This window comes from Xyrauchen texanus, chromosome 43 (assembly GCF_025860055.1).
Source record: "Xyrauchen texanus isolate HMW12.3.18 chromosome 43, RBS_HiC_50CHRs, whole genome shotgun sequence".
Lineage (NCBI taxonomy): Eukaryota > Metazoa > Chordata > Actinopteri > Cypriniformes > Catostomidae > Xyrauchen > Xyrauchen texanus.
The window spans coordinates 14,449,713-14,468,655 of NC_068318.1; the positions used below are offsets into that span (position 1 = coordinate 14,449,713).

Consider the following 18,943-nt stretch of genomic DNA (forward strand, 5'->3'; position numbering starts at 1 on the left):
TTTTGTCTCTGCACAGGGAAGGAGAGACTCCACAGTTGGATCTGCAATCCAATCAAAAGATTTCTATAGCCAGTATTCCCCTGCATCTCATTTTCCAGAGGTTAATGTGCCTGTGTCCAGTCAGTATTACCAAGCAGCAACTCCTAGTGGATCCTTCCCATCTCTCAAATTGCAGTCTTCTACTCTAGGTTGGACTCGAGATTTGCAGACCACTGGTGCAGCTGCATCACCTAACACCTCTCCAAGCTCTCAAGCTCCCAGTAAGTTCTATTCACGGTCCTCACAAGGAGGTCCCAGTCAATTGATCTCCAAGAATGTAGGAAGTGGTGGTTACAGTGGTCTCTTTTCCCAGTCTCCAAGCACATCTAATCAGTATACCCCAGAATCCCCTGCATATGCAAAGCATGGTTCTACACCCCTTGGTGTCTCTACCCAGTCTTCCAGTGATCAAAGCACTTCCAGTCCATATGGTTTGGGCTCTCCGAGCAAGTCTGGCAGTCAGCTGGCAGTCTTCAGTGGTCCCATGTCTGTGCAGGGGAGTAGTTCTACTGATGGTTCATCTGCCCAGCTCCAAAACCACACTAGCCAGCTTGCCTCTGTATCTTCCTTGTATGCAAGCGTACCCATGTCCAGACCGTACCATCAACTAACTCCAAGTGTATCCCCTTCATCTCCGAGCAAAATGCCTCCAAGATTGCCGTCTTCAGCCTGGAGTTGGGTGCATGGTATTCAGAGCTCTGGTACAGATGCCTTGCAGAGTAGCTTTTCACCTCAAAGCTCTCCGCCTCCCAGTGGGTTTTCTTCTCCCCTATATGCCTTGAGCACTCCTGTGAATTCTTTAACCCCGAGTGGTAAGACCCCTATCTCTGCATCCCAGAGTCTCTTTGGTGTGGTTGAGAGACCCTGTAGACTCCTTGCCTCATCTGAAGTGCCTTCATTGGCAACCGATAGCCAGATGTCTGGTCGCTTTGCTTCATTGCAACGTCCCACAGATTCCAATTTAACTCCCTCGCTGGACTTGAATGCCCAAGCTGCTGTGTTCTCCGGTCCATCTCCGGCACTAAAGGGGTTTGATTCCCAGTCAGATGTCAGCAAGCTAGTCAACAAAGTGACCCGTACTTCTCTAGCCAGTCAATATACTCCATCCCAGAGTTTCTCCAACTATGGTTCACAGCGAGTATCCAATTTGATGCCTAATAAGCCAAGTGTTGGTCAAAAGTCATTCAGTACCTCTTTGCCTTCTGCGATCTTGAGTAGATCTGGTTCAGTGTCTGGAGAGACCGCTCCTATTTCTCAACCTTCCTATAGCTCCTCAAGCCGATACTACTCTATGGTCAAGGGCTAGTGGTTCTTGTAAATTCTTCGTGTCAACTGAAATGCTACATGTTTTCTAATTCCAGACTCCTTAATAAATTTCCCAAAAATCTGACTTGTGGGGGTTGTTTTTATTTAACCTGTATATTCAGCTTTTACTGTAAAGTTGGTGCGGGGGTCACCTTGTACTGCATTAATAAAAAAAAAAAAAAATGCAAAATGGCTACACCCATCAATTATGGGGTCACATGTATCAGTTACATAGATGTGCAGCAAGCTTTGATCCAGCTTTTCCTTTTATGCTACTTACTGTAGTTTGAGAGGAACCGTAACCTTGGCTGACTTTTCGAAAATGTATCCTTGTACTCCCTATTACCAAGGTATCAAGCAGGGTAACGACTAGGACAAATTGTGTTAAACTGTTAAACCAGTTTGTTTTCTGAGCAGTAAAAGTGGTGTCACTTTAGCCATCGTTCAATGTGTGATCACTTATAATCCAAGTGTTATTTCCACACCGCACTCTTAAATTCAGTGGGTGTGTACATGTATTCAGCAAAAGCATCCAAGTAGGTGAAGATCCTTGCACAATTTCGCTTCTTTCATATACCCTCTGTAATGTGGAGGTTGGACATTTCACATTGTGGAAGGTCTTGGTGCCAAGACATTTTTTCCACCAGATATGTGAACTAGTAAAATGCTGTGTGTAATACCCTCCTTAGATGCCCATTATTTTAATGCCCATAATACTTACAAATTATCTGGAACTCGTGTGTGTGTGTGTGTGAACCCGGTGTGAAGCATGGGGAAAAAATCAAGTTGAAATGGCAAGTGTAGTGGAGAAATCTGAAAACAAATAGTTGGTTCTATACCAGTAATGTAAAGCGCAAATTAGTTGTTTGATTCTTGAACAAATCGTTCTTTTGAGCGGATTAATTAAAAAGTTGATTTCCAGATTAGTGATGCAAGACATACAGCTGAAACTGTAGGCTACTGGCTATGCAGCAGGTCAAACTGTCTGACTTGGAATGAAATGAGCAGGTCCCATTAACTGTAGAAGTTTGCAGAGGATTACTGAAGACTTGTGTTGAGATGTTCCTGGTAGCCGAATAAAACTTTTATAAACCTTCAGATGTATGTTTCTGTAAAATTATGCTTAATGTAGACAGCTAGTACTCTAAGAGAGAGTTCGAAATTAATGAGTTGAACTCATACAGGCTAGGTGGCTCTTAAAAGTTACTAGACCATTTGCCAAAGAACCGGTTCGAAATGAATGACTTCAACCAAGAGGCAGAATCGAAAGTCAGCTTTTCAGTTGTGTCCGACTCAAAAAGAATGAGCAGGTCCAAAAATTGTCAAAGTGTTCCAAGGAGTCTGAGTGAGACTATGAGTATGGGTGTACTGAGGACATAAACGAGCCTGGGGCAAATGTACATTTCTTTAATAACAAACAAAACATACTGGAAATTATGACGTTTTATAATTTTTTTTTATTGAAACATGCAAAAACTTTTCAGTTGAGAGATGTAAATTAAGTTCACTATTTTTTATTATGCATGCAGAGTATGAAACATGCTTCTTGTGAGTCGATTAAGACTAGTTTATTCTCTTTACATGCTTTAGACACATAGAACATATCCCATTTGTGCATCGGTGTCTGTATTGGGTGCTTTTGTTGCAAAATGTTAATGTTGTAAACTCATCCAAGATCTAATCAATATTGTCAGTTGTGTGCAGGATTACAGAATGAAACACTGTTGAAAATAAACACCATTGTTATTGTAACTTAATTGAATGAAACAAAGCGCAGGTGTCTCAATATGCGTTTCGGAAAAGGTGAAATTCTTTTTAAATTGACATGGTGTTTAATGGTGTTGCACGAGATGCTGAAGTAAATGTGAGACGTGCTACAAATGTCAAAGACATTCGTCCAGCATGTGTTTATCAATGGGAAAACAGAATATACGTGCACAAAAACACATTTTGTGTGAATGATTCCTAACCCGTCCGTTCGCGCATGTCTGTGAGCAAGAGCGCGAAACAAGATTGGTAGGCCTGTTTATTTTCCCATTAGTTACAAATCTGGTTGCAGACCTCTAAATCTGCCTATTAAATCTTATATCTAAAGGGGTCTGGGGGCATGCTCCCCTGTGAGATTTGTTTAGCACAAAACAAGGCATTTCATTCTGGTGACTTTGAGATAAGCATTCTTTATTTTCTCAATTTTTTATATGAGTAGCATTAATGTAACTATTGGCTAAAGCATTTCTTCCAGTAGCCGTTCAGGCAGATGCGTTTTAGTGCTAAAAAAAATAAAGCAAAATGCATCACAACAAAGAGAGCAGAACGCGGGTGTCTCAAGTGCGTTTTTATCAGTTGAAGAAGTGTTTTTTTAACTTGACATGATGTCTAAAAACGCAGCGCTCCCATGAGAGATGCTAAAAATGCAGTGAAACGTGACGCAGTTGTCAAAAGACATCCATCTAGCGAATGTTTACATGGAAAATGATTTTACGAGCAGATGCAAAAATACATTCGGTTTGAACAGCCCCTTGTTCACATGACACAGCACTAACTGAAGTCTCTCAAAAAGACAGCCTTTTGTTTCAGTTGACTGTAGGTATATTTACACTGTATCCAGCACTGTATTCGTAAATTCCTAGATACTGTTTTACAGCGTGAGAAACCACTCCAAATGATACAGTGAGAGGGCGATCTGAACGAATTGTACTGAATCATGAATCGATTCGGAACATTTTACAAGCCCGTTTGACCAATTCACTGAAAAGAACCGACTCAAACGAATTATTCATTCACAAATTGGGAATGGCTAGTTCTTTTAAACATCCAATTGAAATACGGGACACATTTCATGATTGGAAAAATATTCTGAGTGTAAACATTTCTCAGGTCAGTCTATGGCCGTACCACTGCATTTTACCACCAAACATGGAAATTGCCCATATTTTTGTAATACTTGAGAATTTTGGATTCTCACTCAAAAGTGTATACTTCATTTTCAATATATCTGAAAGTCTTTAGAATTCAATAAAATATCTATAAACAATTTAAAATGTAAATTACTCATAAAATTACCATTTGTTTTTATAAATAACAAGCATCTAGATTTCACCTCTTTTTGACCCACATACAGTGCATCCGGAAAGTATTCTCAGCACTTCACTTTTTCCACATTTTATAGCCTTATTCCAAAATGGACTAAATTTATTATTTTCCTTAATTCTACAAAAAATACCCCCATAATGACAACGTGAAAGTTTGTTTGAAATCTTTGAAACTTTATAAAAAAAAAATTAAAAAAAACCACATGTACAGAAGTATTCACAGCCTTTGCTCAATACCTTTGGCACCAATTACAGCCTCAAGTCTTTTTGTGTATGATGCTACAAGCTTGGTACACTTATTTTTTGGCAGTTTCTCCCATTCTTCTTTGCAGGACCTCTCAAGCTCCATCAGGTTGGCACAGCCATTTTCGGACCTCCCCAGAGATGTTCAATCGGGTTCAAGTCTGGGCCACTCAAGGACATTCACAGAGTTGTCCCGTAGCCACTCCTTTGTTATTTTGGCTGTGTGCTTAGGGTCGTTGTCCTGTTGGAAGATGAACCTTCACCCCAGTCTGAGGTCCAGAGTGCTCTGGAGCAAGTTTTCATCAAGGATGTCTCTGTACATTGCTGCATCCATCTTTCCCTTGATCCGGACTCGTCTCCCAGTTCCTGCCACTGAAAAACATCCCCAAAGCATGATGCTGCCATCACCATGCTTCACTGTAGGGATGGTATTGGCCATGTGAAGAGGTTTCCTCCAGACATGACGCTTGCCATTCAGGCCAAAGAGATCAATCTTTGTTTCATCAGACCAGAGAATTATGTTTCTCATGGTCTGAGAATCCTTCAGGTGCCTTTTGGCAGACTCCAGATGGGCTGTCATGTGTCTTTTACTGAGGAGTGGCTTCCGTCTGGCCACTCTACCATACAGGCCTGATTGGTGGTGTGCTGCAGAGATGGTTGTTCTTCTGGAAGGTTCTCCTCTCTCCACAGAGAAATGCTGGCGCTCTGTCAGAGTGACCATCAGGTTCTTGGTCACCTCCCTGACTAAGGCCCTTCTCCCCTGATCGCTCAGTTTGGCCGGGCGGCCAGCTCTAGGAAGAGTCCTGGTGGTTCCAAAATTCTTCCATTTACAGATGATGGAGGCCACTGTGCTCATAGGGACCTTCAATGCTGCAGAATATATTTTTCAGTACCCTTCCCCAGATCTGTGCCTCGATACAATCCTGTCTCATAGGTCTACAGACAATTCGTTGGACTTCATGGCTCGGTTTGTGCTCTGACATGCACCAGTATTCATGACCAAATATAGACAGGTGTTTGCCTTTCCAAATCATGTCCAATTAACTGAATTTACCACAGGTGGACACCAGTCAAGTTGTAGAAACATCTCAAGGATGATCAGTAGAAACAGGATGCACCTGATCTCAATTTTGAGTGTCATGGCAAAGGCTGTGAATACTTGTGTACTTGTGATTAATACATTTACAAAGATTTCAAACAAACTTCTTTCAAGTTGTCATTATGGGGTATTGTTTGTAGAATTTTGAGGAAAATAATGAATATAATCAATTTTGGATTAAGGCTGTAACATAACAAAATGTGGATAAAGTCTGGATCGGGAACAGCATCTCCACCACCACCACACTGAGCACTGGGGCCCCCCAGGGCTGTGTGCTCAGTCCACTGCTGTTCACTCTGCTGACTCATGACTGTGCAGCAATGCACAGCTCGAATCACATCATCAAGTTCTCCGATGACATGACCGTGGTGGGTCTCATTAGCAAGAACGACGAGTCAGCATACAGAGAGGAGGTGCAGCGGCTAACGGACTGGTGTAGAGCCAACAACCTGTCTCTGAATGTCGACAAAACAAAAGAGATGGTTGTTGACTTTAGGAGAGCACAGAGTGACCGCTCTCCGCTGAACATCGATGGCTCCTCTGTGGAGATCGTCAAGAGCACCAAATTCCTTGGTGTTCGCCTGGCAGAGAACCTCACCTGGTCCCTCAACAACAGCTCTGTTAACAAGAAAGCCCAGCAGCGTCTCTACTTTCTTCGAAGGCTGAGGAAAGCACATCTCCCATCCCCCATCCTCACTACATTTTATAGAGGGACTATTGAGAGCATCCTGAGCTGCTGCATCACTGCCTGGTTTGGGACTTGCACCGTTTCGGAGCACAAAGCCCTGCAGAGGATAGTGAGGACAGCTGAGGAGATCATTGGGGTCTCTCTTCCCTTCATCAAAGACATTTACAAAAAACACTGCATCCACAAAGCAACCAGCATTGTGGATGACCCCACACACCCCTCACACAAACTCTTTACCCTCCTGCCATCTGACAAGAGGTACCGAAGCATTTGGGCACTCACGGCCAGACTGTGTAACAGCTTCTTTAATACTCAGAGACTGGTTTGACACACACACACACACACACACACACACACACACATATGTGTCCCGAGTTGCACTTTAATTTTGTCACTTTATAACTGGCTGCTACCTCAATAACTGAACACTATCTCATAGTATGTTATGTTTACATTTGGCATTTTTAGAAACTGTCATCTTTTGCGCTACTGTGTACTGGTCGGAGCTGCACTGTCTCTTACTGTGTCTATTGTCCTGTTCATTGTTAGTTATTTATTGTACTGTCCTGTACTTTTTGCAAACATTTGCATGTGCACTTTATATAGGTATGTTATTTAGTCTCATGTGGTTCTGGGTTTGTCCTATGTTGTTTTATGTAGCACCATGGTCCTGGAGGAACGTTGTTTCGTTTCGCTGTGTACTGTACTAACTGTATATGGTTGAAACGACAATAAAAACCACTTGACTTGACTTGACTAGAGGCGCTACAACAACTGTGTGTAAATGTATTTACATTCACTCAAATCATGACTTTAATGGCTGATAATGACTTTGTTACTCAGACTTGCTCATTGGAAAATTTAAGTGATTACTTTTTTACAATTCTTTTTTATAAAGGTCTGGTCGACCCGGTGAAATGCCATTCTACATGTAATTTTTTTGATTAGGCTTAATTTAGTACACTTCTAAACTAATTACAAAATAGTGCAGGATAACCAGACGCTCTTGTGATGGAAATGTGAGTCATCAATCGCCAGCTTCACAGTAGATTTGCAATTTGAGTATTCATATGAATGCTTTCTGTGTTGATGTTTCATCCAAAAAATGTCAAAAGGTTCTAAATAATTGTAATTCAATTATCTCTTTGTGATATAGTTAAAAGAAATCAAGTCAATACTTAGCATAATGGGAAAGACTTTGAGTATAATTACTGTAATATAATATAGAATATAGTTCCTGTAGCTCAATGGGTAGTGCATGGCACCAAAAATAACAAGATTATAAGTTTGATTTCCAGGGTACACACATCCAAATAAAAGGTATACCTTGAATGCAAATGTAAATGTAATGTATTTGACTTTGCAATCCTGCTAGTCACTATAGCAATGGACCCTAGTGACAGCTTTGTTATTCGTCTTTCACTCAGTAGTGTCCTCTGGAGGTCTAGAGTTAAGGAAATAGAATGTTGGTTACGTATGTAACCGTGGTTCTATTACAGGCAGAAGACCGCCAGAGCCTCCTGTCACTCGGCACAGCGAGAAGACTTGCGTGTTGGACATTTATACATGACCATGTCATCGAAAAATGTCAAGGTGACAGCTTTTATACTGGGTTCTCAGCAAAAAGGGAGACATGAAGGTATTCCACTCAGTAGTGTCCACTGGCAGTCTCTCACCAGTCATAGAACCACAGTCACATACATGACAAATGTTTTGAAATGAACAAAACATTATATATTTTATATAGTCAACGAGGAAGCCTAATATAGACATTGCAAAGTTCAAATCTGGCACTGCTTTGACTGATCAGCAGAGGGTATTAGAGCATTTAGAAAATGAAGCCAATTTTGAAACATGAGCTTTGAGCCCAAGTAAAAAGTAGAACGTTGTTGCTTTGTTCAGGATGTTTTTAATTATTTAATTAAATAATTTCAAAATAACAGCTAAATTGAGCAATGTGATTATATTGGCGCAAACACTGTCATTGTTCATCCATAAAAAACCAGTCCCAATCCCAGGTGAACACTGTTTAAAGTAATTAGTCACGTGATTAGTCATTCGATCTGATTAGGCCTATAAAAGACATTTACCTCATATGACATGTGTGCTTGGAGTTTGGTGATGAAGTGGTGTTCTGAAAAGGTGAACGAGAAAATTGTTTGGTTTCTTTGTCTTTCCTGCTATGGATCAGGGGTGGAAAAGGTAAGTTTGTTTATTCTATGTGTTGTTATGAGGGATACTGTTAGTGTTATAATAAAAGGGGAAAGTTTATTTTTGTTTTTTAATTGTAGGTTTATTGTGACTCTCCTGGTGTTTTGGAGTAATGCTGTTAAGTTTAAAGGTGAGAAATTGAAGTGGGTATGTGGTCTAACATTTATATACTTATTTCCCTTCATATTAACATTTAATTTATGAGAAACATTTGTTTATTTTCTAGGTGAGGCTTATCCACGTGTCCACCCTCACAATTCCTTCTCTCCTCGTGCAGCCCAGTCTTCTGTGTTGGAGGCCTCAGTGACCGGGATCTCTCCTGTTGAAGTGGGCTCTAATGTGCTCCCTGACCGTAGTCAGGAGAGTGGGACCAAGTGTCCTCCGTTCACACAGTATGTGAAAGGTGGTGATTCCAGTGGCCCACAATCGATGTCTCCTGTTCAAAGTGGTGTTATTTCTGCTTTATTTGCCCCATCTCAAGAAGAACAGCATGCAGGCCGTTTTACATCACTTCTTCAACCACAGGGGTCCTCCGGTTCAAGTGTTCAGGACATTGCAAGCCAATTGACCAGTGGACAGCGTCTCCAAAGCCAGTACTCCTCAACATCACAGAGCAGCTCTGGGCCACAATCCGCAAGTGCTTCTAGTCAAATTGTTTCTACTCCGCAAGGAGGTAGCAGTTACCCTACAAATGCTAGGCTCGGTCCCTGGCCTCCAAGTGTTTATGGGCAGGTCACTACTGACCAGAGCACCCGAAGTGGAAGCTACAGTGGTTTTCCCCAGTCTCAAAGCATGTCTAGTCTGTATTCCCCTGTTTCCATGTACAGCAAGCTTGGTACTTTTCCCCTTCGGATTTCTGGCCAGTCCACCAGTGACCAGAGCTCTCGTCATCCGTATATGTCAAGGGCTCTGAATAGCCCTGGCAATAAATGGACAATTTCCAGTAGTCCTGTGCAAGAAGGAAGTAGCTCTCCCAAACCTCAAAGTGTCCCTGGTCCGTATTCCCCGGTTTTTCCTTCCAGATATTTAACTGCTCCGGTGTCCTCCCCGCTAGTTTCTAGCCAGTCCAGAGTTTTAAGCTCCTCCAATCTAAATGCCCCTGCCTCCCAAGGCAGCTCTCATTTTGTCCGTCAGGGAATGGCTAGTCCTTACAGTGGCTCCATCCAATCTAAAGGGGTCTCTAACCAGCTTGACTCTGGTTATCTTGCATGTACAAAGCTTGGTTCCTCACCTCTTGGTTTTTCTAGCCAGCCCATAAGTGATCAGGCTTTTAGTCAACTCCCGTCACAGGTTGGCTCCCCTTCTCAGGCAGGTTCCAGTCAACTTGTATCCTCCCAGGGAGAGAGTAGCTATTACAGTGGGTCATTTCCCCTGTCTCAAAAAGCCTTTGGTCAGTATGCTCCTGCACCCTCTAGTAAATTTGCAAGCACTTCAGTGTTCTCACCCCAAGGTGTCTTCAGCCAGTCTGCCACTGCTCAGAGTTCACGTAGGCAGTATACTTCTACCTTCCCAGGCATCTCTGACGCTCTCTCAGATTCCACTTCCTTTCCATTACAGGGGAGTAGCACTTATTTTGACCCCTCACCCCAGCCTCAAGGAACCAAAAGTCAATTTGCCTATGGGTCTTCATCATTGTCTGTGCCTTTGTCGTCACCCCAAGGTGTTAGCCAGGAAAGCAAAGCAACTCGTGCGTATCAACTGTCCAAGACCCAAATGGCTCAAAGATGGCAGCCTTCAGCCTCCACTCAAGGTTTTCAGACACCTGATGCAGCTAAATCCCCAAGCAGCTCACCTTCTCAAACCTCTCAAGCTCCCAGTAAGTTCTATTCACTGTCCTCACAAGGAGGTCCCAGTCAATTGATCTCCAAGAATGTAGGAAGTGGTGGTTACAGTGGTCTATTTTCCCAGTCTCCAAGCACCTCTAGCCAGTATACCCCTATGTCCCTTGCATATGCCAAGCTTGGTTCGACACCCCTTGGTGTCTCTACCCAGTCTTCCAGTGATCCGAGCTCCTACAGCCTACATGGTTCAAGCTCTCCGAACAAGGCTGGTGCACAACTGGCACCTTTCAGTCATTTTGTCTCTGCACAAGGAAGGACAGACTCCACAGTTGGATCTGCAATCCAATCAAAAGGTTTCTATAGCCAGTATGCCCCTGCATCTCATTCCCTGGAGGTTAATGTGCCTGTGTCCAGTCAGTATTACCAAGCAGCAACTCCTAGTGGCTCCTTCCCATCTCTCAAATTGCAGTCTTCTACTCTAGGTTGGACTCAAGATTTGCAGACCACTGGTGCAGCTGCATTACCCAACACCTCTCCAAGCTCTCAAGCTCCCAGTAAGTTCTATTCACTGTCCTCACAAGGAGGTCCCAGTCAATTGATCTCCAAGAATGTAGGAAGTGGTGGTTACAGTGGTCTATTTTCCCAGTCTCCAAGCACATCTAATCAGTATACCCCAGAATCCCCTGCATATGCAAAGCATGGTTCCACACCCCTTGGTGTCTCTACCCAGTCTTCCAGTGATCAAAGCACTTCCAGTCCATATAGTTTGGGCTCTCCGAGCAAGTCTGGCAGTCAGCTGGCAGTTTTCAGTGGTCCCATGTCTGTGCAGGGGAGTAGTTCAACTGATGGTCCATCTGCCCAGCTCCAAAACCCCACTAGCCAGCTTGCCTCTGTATCTTCCTTGAATGCAAGCTTACACATGTCCAGACCGTACCATCAACTAACTCCAAGTGTATCCCCTTCATCTCCGAGCAAAATGCCTCCAAGATTGCCGTCTTCAGCCTGGAGTTGGGTGCATGGTATTCAGAGCTCTGGTACAAATGCCTTGCAGAGTAGCTTTTCACCTCAAAGCTCTCAGCCTCCCAGTGGGTTTTCTTCTCCCTTATATGCCTTGAGCACTCCTGTGAATTCTTTAACCCCGAGTGGTAAGACCCCTATCTCTGCATCCCAGAGTCTCTTTGGTGTGGTTGAGAGACCCTGTAGACTCCTTGCCTCATCTGAAGTGCCTTCATCGGCAACCGATAGCCAGATGTCTGGTCGCTTTGCTTCATTGCCACGTCCCACAGATTCCAATTTAACTCCCTCACTGGACTTGAATGCCCGAGCTGCTATGTTCTCCGGTCCATCTCCGGCACTAAAGGCGTTTGGTTCCCAGTCAGATGTCAGCCAGCTAGTCAAAAAAGTGACCAGTACTTCTGTAGCCAGTCAATATATTCAATCCCAGAGTTTCTCCAACTATGGTTCACAGCTAGTATCCAATTTGATGCCTAATAAGCCAAGTGTTGGTCAAAAGTCATTCAGTACCTCTTTGCCTTCTGCGAGCTTGAGTAGATCTGGTTCAGTGTCTGGAGAGACCGCTCCTATTTCTCAACCTTCCTATAGCTCCTCAAGCCGATACTACTCTATGGTCAAGGGCTAGTGGTTCTTGTAAATTCTTCATGTGTCAACTGAAATACTACATGTTTTGTAATTCCAGACTCCTTAATAAATTTCCCAAAAATCTGACTTGTGGGGGTTGTTTTTATTTAACCTGTATATTCAGCTTTTACTGTAACGCTGGTGTGGGGTCACCTTGTACTGCATACAAAAACACAAAATGGTATAAAATGGCTACACCCATCAATTATGGGGTCACATGTATCCGTTACATGGATGTGCAGCAAGCATGATCCAGCTTTTCCTTTTGCTACTTACTGTAGTTTGAGAGGAACCGTAACCTTGGCTGACTTTTCGAAGATGTATCCTTGTAATCCCTATTACCAAGGTATCAAGCAGGGTAACGACTAGGACAAATTGCATTACCCTGTTAAACCGGTTTGTTTTCTGCGCAGTAAAAGTGGTGTCACTTTAGCCATAGTTCAATGTGTGATCACTTAAAATCCAAGTGTTATTTCCACACCGCACTCTTAAATTCAGTGGGTGTGCACATGTATTCAGCAAAAGCATCCAAGTAGTTTAAGATCCTTGTATAATTTCACTTATTTCATATACCCTCGGTAATGTGGATGTTGGACATTTCACATTGTGGAAGGTCTTGGTGCCAAAACATTTGGCTTTTTTCCACCAGATATGTGAACTGGTAAAATGTGTGCGTAATACCCTCCTTAGATGCCCATCATTTTAATGCCCATAATACTTACAAATTATCTGGAACTCGTGTGTGTGTGTGAAGCGTGGGGAAAAAATCTAGTTGAAATGGCAAGTGTAGTGGAGAAATCTGAAAACAAATATATGGTTCTATACCAGTAATGTAAAGAGCATATTAGTTGTTTGATTCTTGAACAAATTCTTTTGAGCTGATTAATTAAAAAGCTGATTCCAGATTAGTGATGCAAGACACAGCTGAAACTGTAGGATACTGGTTCTGCAGCAGGTTGAACTGTCCGACTTTCAATGAAATGAGCAGGTCCGATTAACTGTAGACGTTTGCAGAGGATTACTGAGGACTAATGTTGAGATGTTAATGTAGCCGAATAAAACATTTATAAACCTTCAGATGCCTGTTTGTGTTATTTAAAAAATATTTGCAAATGAAAGCCTTGAGAAATAAGCAGCCATTTTTACTCCTATTTATACAAAATTACAAATTATTTTCTTGTTGTGTTTGTATTCAAGAAATCTGAATTTCATTAACTTCTGTATTAGCAATAACATGCTAAATGCAGACCGCTAGTAGTGAGTTGAACTTACAGGCTAGGTGGCTCTTAAAAGTTACTAGACCATTTGCCAAAGAACCGGTTCGAAATGAATGACTTCAACCAAGAGGCAGAATCGAAAGTCAGCTTTTCAGTTGTGTCTGACTCAAAAAGAATGAGCAGGTCCAAAAATTGTCAAAGTGTTCCAAGGAGTCTGAGTGAGATTCTGATTCTGGCCTACAATGAGTATGCGTGTACTGAGGACATAAACGAGCCTGGGGCAAATGTACATTTCTGACATGCAAAAACTTTTCAGTTGAGAGATGTAAATTAAGTTCACTATTTAATTTATTATGCATGCAGAGTATGAAACATGTTTCTTGTGAGTCGATTAAGACTAGTTTATTCTCTTTACATGCTTTAGACACATAGAACATATCCCATTTGTGCATCGGTGTCTGTATTGGGTGCTTTTGTTGCAAAATGTTAATGTTGTAAACTCATCCAAGATCTAATCAATATTGTCAGTTGTGTGCAGGATTACAGAATGAAACACTGTTGAAAATAAACACCATTGTTATTGTTATTTAATTTAATTTAATAAAATGCAATAAACAGCAATATGCGTTCACAAATGGCTTAATTTAAATGTCTGAGCATGAACACCATAACATAATGTTACAATTACTTAGTTGTGAGGTCATTAGGTAATGACGTAATTGAATCGCTGAATCCTAGTCCATTGTACTTACTTGTGTGTTTGTGTGGATGGAGTTGTTGAGATGTTTCACATTTTACCATGGGCGCCTGCAGGATTTAATCTGAGGGGAGGCACAGAAATCTGCATAGTGGTCTGCACAGGCCTTAAAATTAAACCCGAACCCGAGACCATGTGGCCCAACCCTACCAGTCCCGAATGATATTGTCAGATTTTAAGCCTGAACACAGCCCGCTTACTATCTAATTTCTTCTCCTAGTACAGCTGTATTTAGTGTAATGTTTACTGTTACTATATGCTTACATAGAGCAGAAGGGGAAAAAAGCATTGCCTTACCGTTTATGTGCTGAAACTTCACCTGGTGACAAACAATCTGGAATAATATGAAACAATGCAACAGTCCCCTCTATGCAGCGTGAACTTGTTGAGATTGTTGAATCTTTGTGAAAAATGTGCTATAAACAACGTAGACGCAGCGCAACGAATGAAACAGAGCGCAGGTGTCTCAATATGCATTTTTGAAAATGTGAAGTTCTTTTTAAATTGACATGTTGTTTAAACAGTGCCAGTCTTGCGCGAGACTCTAAAGAAAAAGCTAGATGCGGTGCAAATGTCAAAGACATTTTCAAAGTCCAGCATGTGTTTATCAATGGGGAAAAAAGAACAGACGTGCGCAAAAACACATTCGGTGTGAACGGCCCCTAACTCGTCCGTTCGTGCATGTCTGTGAGCGAGAGTGCGAAACAAGACCGGTAGGCCTATTCATTTTTTCATTAGTTGCAAACCTGGTTGCAGACCTCTGAATCTGCCTATTAAACCTTATATCTTGGGGAGTCCGGGGCATGCTCCCCGTGAGATTTGTTATGCAAAAAACACCAAGGCGTTCAATTCTGGTGACATTGAGATAACAAGCATGTATTTTTTTCTCGATTTCTTATATAAGTAGCATTCATGTAACTATTGGATAAAGCAATTCTTCCAGTAGCAGTTCAGACAGGCGTGTTTTCACGAAAAAAAAAATTATAAAAGAAGCAAAAGGCACCACATCGAATAGAGCAGAATGCAGGTACCTCGAGATGCATTTTTATCAGTTGAAGAACTTTTTTTTTTTTTCTTGACATGTCATAAAAAAATGCAGCGCTCCCATGAGATATGCTAAAAACACATTGAAACGTCATGCAGTTCTCAAAGACATCCATCTAGAGTATGTTTACATGGAAAACTATGAAAAAACAGCACGAGCGGATGCAAAAATATGTTCGGTTTGAACAGCCCCTTGTTCACATGGCAAAGCACTAGCTGACTGAGCGCTCATGGTACGCACAGTGACCATACAGCTGCAGGCGCCACTACTGGAGGTCACGTCCATTAATCTAAACACCCCACCTTTACAAATGTCGGTGCTTTAACTAGTATGTGGTTTGATTTATAAAATCACAACATAATTTAAAGACATTTCTACAGTGAAATTATCTTAACAGTGTAACAGTATTCACACAATGTTCTCTGCGAGATGGGAAGAGGCCAAGAAGAGTTATGTTGGGAAACAATCATTCAATGATTCACCATAGGGGCAGGGGGGAGTTCACATGCATCTGAGTACAATAGAATATCTCTTGCAGAGTAAGTTAATGCTACTTTTGGCGAAACCTCAAATTCTCCATGTGGCTTTCTTTTTTTTGTATTATTGTTTATACTATACAGGACACCATGCTGTTTTTTTTTTGTCTGTTTGTTTTCCAAGCAGTACAGTACTGATATGTAGGACACAGTAGATCTGATTTGAAACTAGTTTTGTGGTTTGGTTCTGGAGTTCATTATAGGAAAAGGGGCTTTTCCTTACTTGTAGATTTTGTTGTTGTATTTCTTCTCTCCAGGGAATCCGTACATTCCACAGACGACGCGGCTGTTCATGGGGGTCCACTCCTCATCGCAGATCTGTCGCCACTTTCCGTGGGCCTTCACCTCCACATAGCCCTCCGTGATGGGTATGCGCTTGAGGTGGGATGATATGGGTCTCACACGGATTTCTTCTACCCTTTCTTTGAGAGTCTAAGGAGGAATCAACAAAAGAGCACTTACATTCCAAGAATGGTCAACATTGTCTTGGTAACCCTTATCAATATTTATAAGTGAATATATTGCAACCTAATCTTAGAGAATCATGTAACTTTACCTACATGTTTGCAAAATGATTTTAAATGATAAATTGTAACATTTTCATTACATAACCAACTACATTTACAAGCTTGTTCCATTGTGATTTAACTGCGTAATAGAGCGTTGTACTTCCGATGTAAAGTACAGAAGATTGAGTCCTGCTGAGCACGTGACTTGACACATGAGTGGAAAGTGTCATAGAAGCACCACAAAATTATATGATTTTATACATTTGCTTTTTATGACACTTAGGTTTAGGTAGTAGATAAGTAGGTTGGTTTTGTTGATTTAACGATAGTCGATAGACAGATATAACCTGTTTGGGAGACATTTTAACTCTCTTTTGACACCACTCAGTGGACATTTCACCTCAAAACCGCAGTGATCCATGTAAGGAACCTCGTAAAAAAATCCACATTCATGTAATTTTCATCAGATCTGGCTGATATATTGTCAAAACTTCCATACATATACAGTAGATAACTTGGAAGTTCTGAAGATTTTTTAGTAACAGAGTCACTTCGTTAGTAGAAGATATGTCTGGGTTCTTCAGGGTGAAATTTGAGGGCCAAACTGAGGAGCCAGATAGGAGATGGATCACAATTGACAAGGTTGACCATACAGTATATGGTTTAAAACAAGGTCAAAGAAGAAATGTTACCAAAAATATCACTTCAACTGACAGAAGTCTTCAGAAATGCTCTCAATATCTCCTTAGGCAGTCTTGTGGTGGTTAACTTAGATTTCTTGGGCATGAAGTTTCACAAGAAAGACCATACTGATTTGCCATCTTCACCAGCTAAGTTGCATGATCAACAGCTGGCTATACTCGTGCACAAGATACAGGTAGACCAACACCTAACCATCATAAACTAGCTTGGACTAGCATGGAAATTCATGGTCAGTTGGGTTTGTTTGGCTCTGTACTAGGTAGCCCAATTCACTTTTTTTGGAACGACAAATTAATCTGCATCCAAGCAATTCATAGGATCCAGACCACAGAAGTGCAGAACATTCTTATAGTTTGGAGGGATATAAAAAGGATACAATCATTTATTGAGTTCAAAGGAATCTTCTTTAGCTCCAACAAATACCCCTCATATAACCCTACAAGGGCTTTTTGCAATGATATCAACTATTAGGTATGTTTCAGATGTAGTGTAGTACCCATAGTGTTTCACAACCAACAAGAAGGTGGTCACTGGACAAGTTTCAACTGACCATGGTAAACATAATACAGGAAAAGGCAGAGAATGTGGCTTGTAATTTAGAGAGATGTTGGCCAGCAGGATAAAGCCAGAAGAAAGTGGCGGCCTCACAGAACAGGGAAAAAAATGAATTTCTCTATATGTGGAGAGAGCAAGATTTGAGTTTAATGTAAATATTACTATATAAAGGCCAGACTAATGGGTTGGGCATGGATGAAATGGGCTCTCAAATCAGACACATCACTGTTTGCTTTAGCACAAGAAGTCTGGAGGAAAACAAAGAACTTTGTGTTCAAGGTAAGGGTGAGAGCGGGGGTCACCGAGCCAGCTGTGAGAAAGAGCCCACACCTATTCCCTTTTAACTTGATCTACACCAAAAGAGACCAGACCAGACCAAACATCTTCCACAATTTATTTTTACACCTAAGAGACATCCTGTTTGATCAGTCTCGGGTTTTGCTCACATACTGTAAGAATTCCAACAGGTTGATTTACTGTGATGGTGCAGCTTCATTTTGCCTTTCATTAACTTCCTATATGTCAATGAAAATAAAAACATTTGGAATGTTTATACATCCTTATGAGCAGGGACATCATATAAAAAGGAATTTCTCCGCCATCTGTAAATAAAAATGAAATCTGATACAACAAACATAAAAAATCCTGAATACAGCAGCTTTAAAGTGATGAAATACAAGCCTAAGAGAGAATGTTCTCTGAATAGAAGAGTAAATTGAAAAAAGCAAGTCGTGACAAAATGCTGTCCCAAGACCAGACATGCAGTGACCAACAATGGACAATGTTGTAATCTTCTTGACTGATAGGATGAAAAGTTTAACAGGATCCATCAAGATTGGACTTCAAATCAAAGGTTTTCTTTTGGGGGAATTGCTGGTAATGTTTTGTAGATTGCAAAGAAGACTGGCTCCATTGTGCTTAATTATAAAATAGAGAGTTTAATGCATGCCTTCAAATATGGATTGGAGCTGGTAGAGCATAGCTCTAGCGATGCCAAGGTCATAGGTTCAATTCTCAGGCAGTACACATACTGATGACCAGTGGAGGACAGTAACGAAGTAAATGTAATTCGTTACTGTACTTAAGTAGCTTTTTTGCGTATCTGTACTTTACTGAAGTATTTAAATTTGGGGGGACTTTTACTTTAACTCCACTACATTTCAAAGTCAAATATCTTACTTTTTACTCTACTACATTTTCAAAATCAGTCGTTCCTTTTTATTTATGAGTGGATAAAAACGTAACTGATCAAATGAGCCACCAATCACAGTACAGCGCGCTTTGTTTTGAACTTGCCTTGGCGGCATCTACTAAGCGCGAACCAGGGGTGCGTTTCCCAAAAGCATCGTTAGCCAACTATGGTCGCAAGTTCCGTCGTTATCATCATAGTTCAACGAGTCGGTGTTTCCCGAAACCATCGTTCCAACGAACATTCGCAAACAGCATCGCAGAGTTGTGTGGTTGGAACGACAGCTCTCTACCTGTGGTTAGAAGCAGAGTTTCTTGTTATTATAACATGTGGGCTT

The 18,943-nt window shown here is 41.5% G+C and overlaps 1 protein-coding gene across 2 annotated transcripts in view; it reads right to left on the reverse strand.

Moving 5' to 3' along the window:
* The window catches only part of LOC127636181 (lysyl oxidase homolog 2A), a 75,408-nt gene that overhangs the window by 40,110 nt on the left and 16,355 nt on the right, over window positions 1–18,943 (reverse strand). For both annotated transcript variants that reach the window (XM_052116607.1, XM_052116606.1), the window contains exon 6: window positions 15,875–16,083. In XM_052116607.1, coding sequence (XP_051972567.1) covers window positions 15,875–16,083 — 209 coding nt within the window. The remainder of the gene's footprint in view (window positions 1–15,874; window positions 16,084–18,943) is intronic.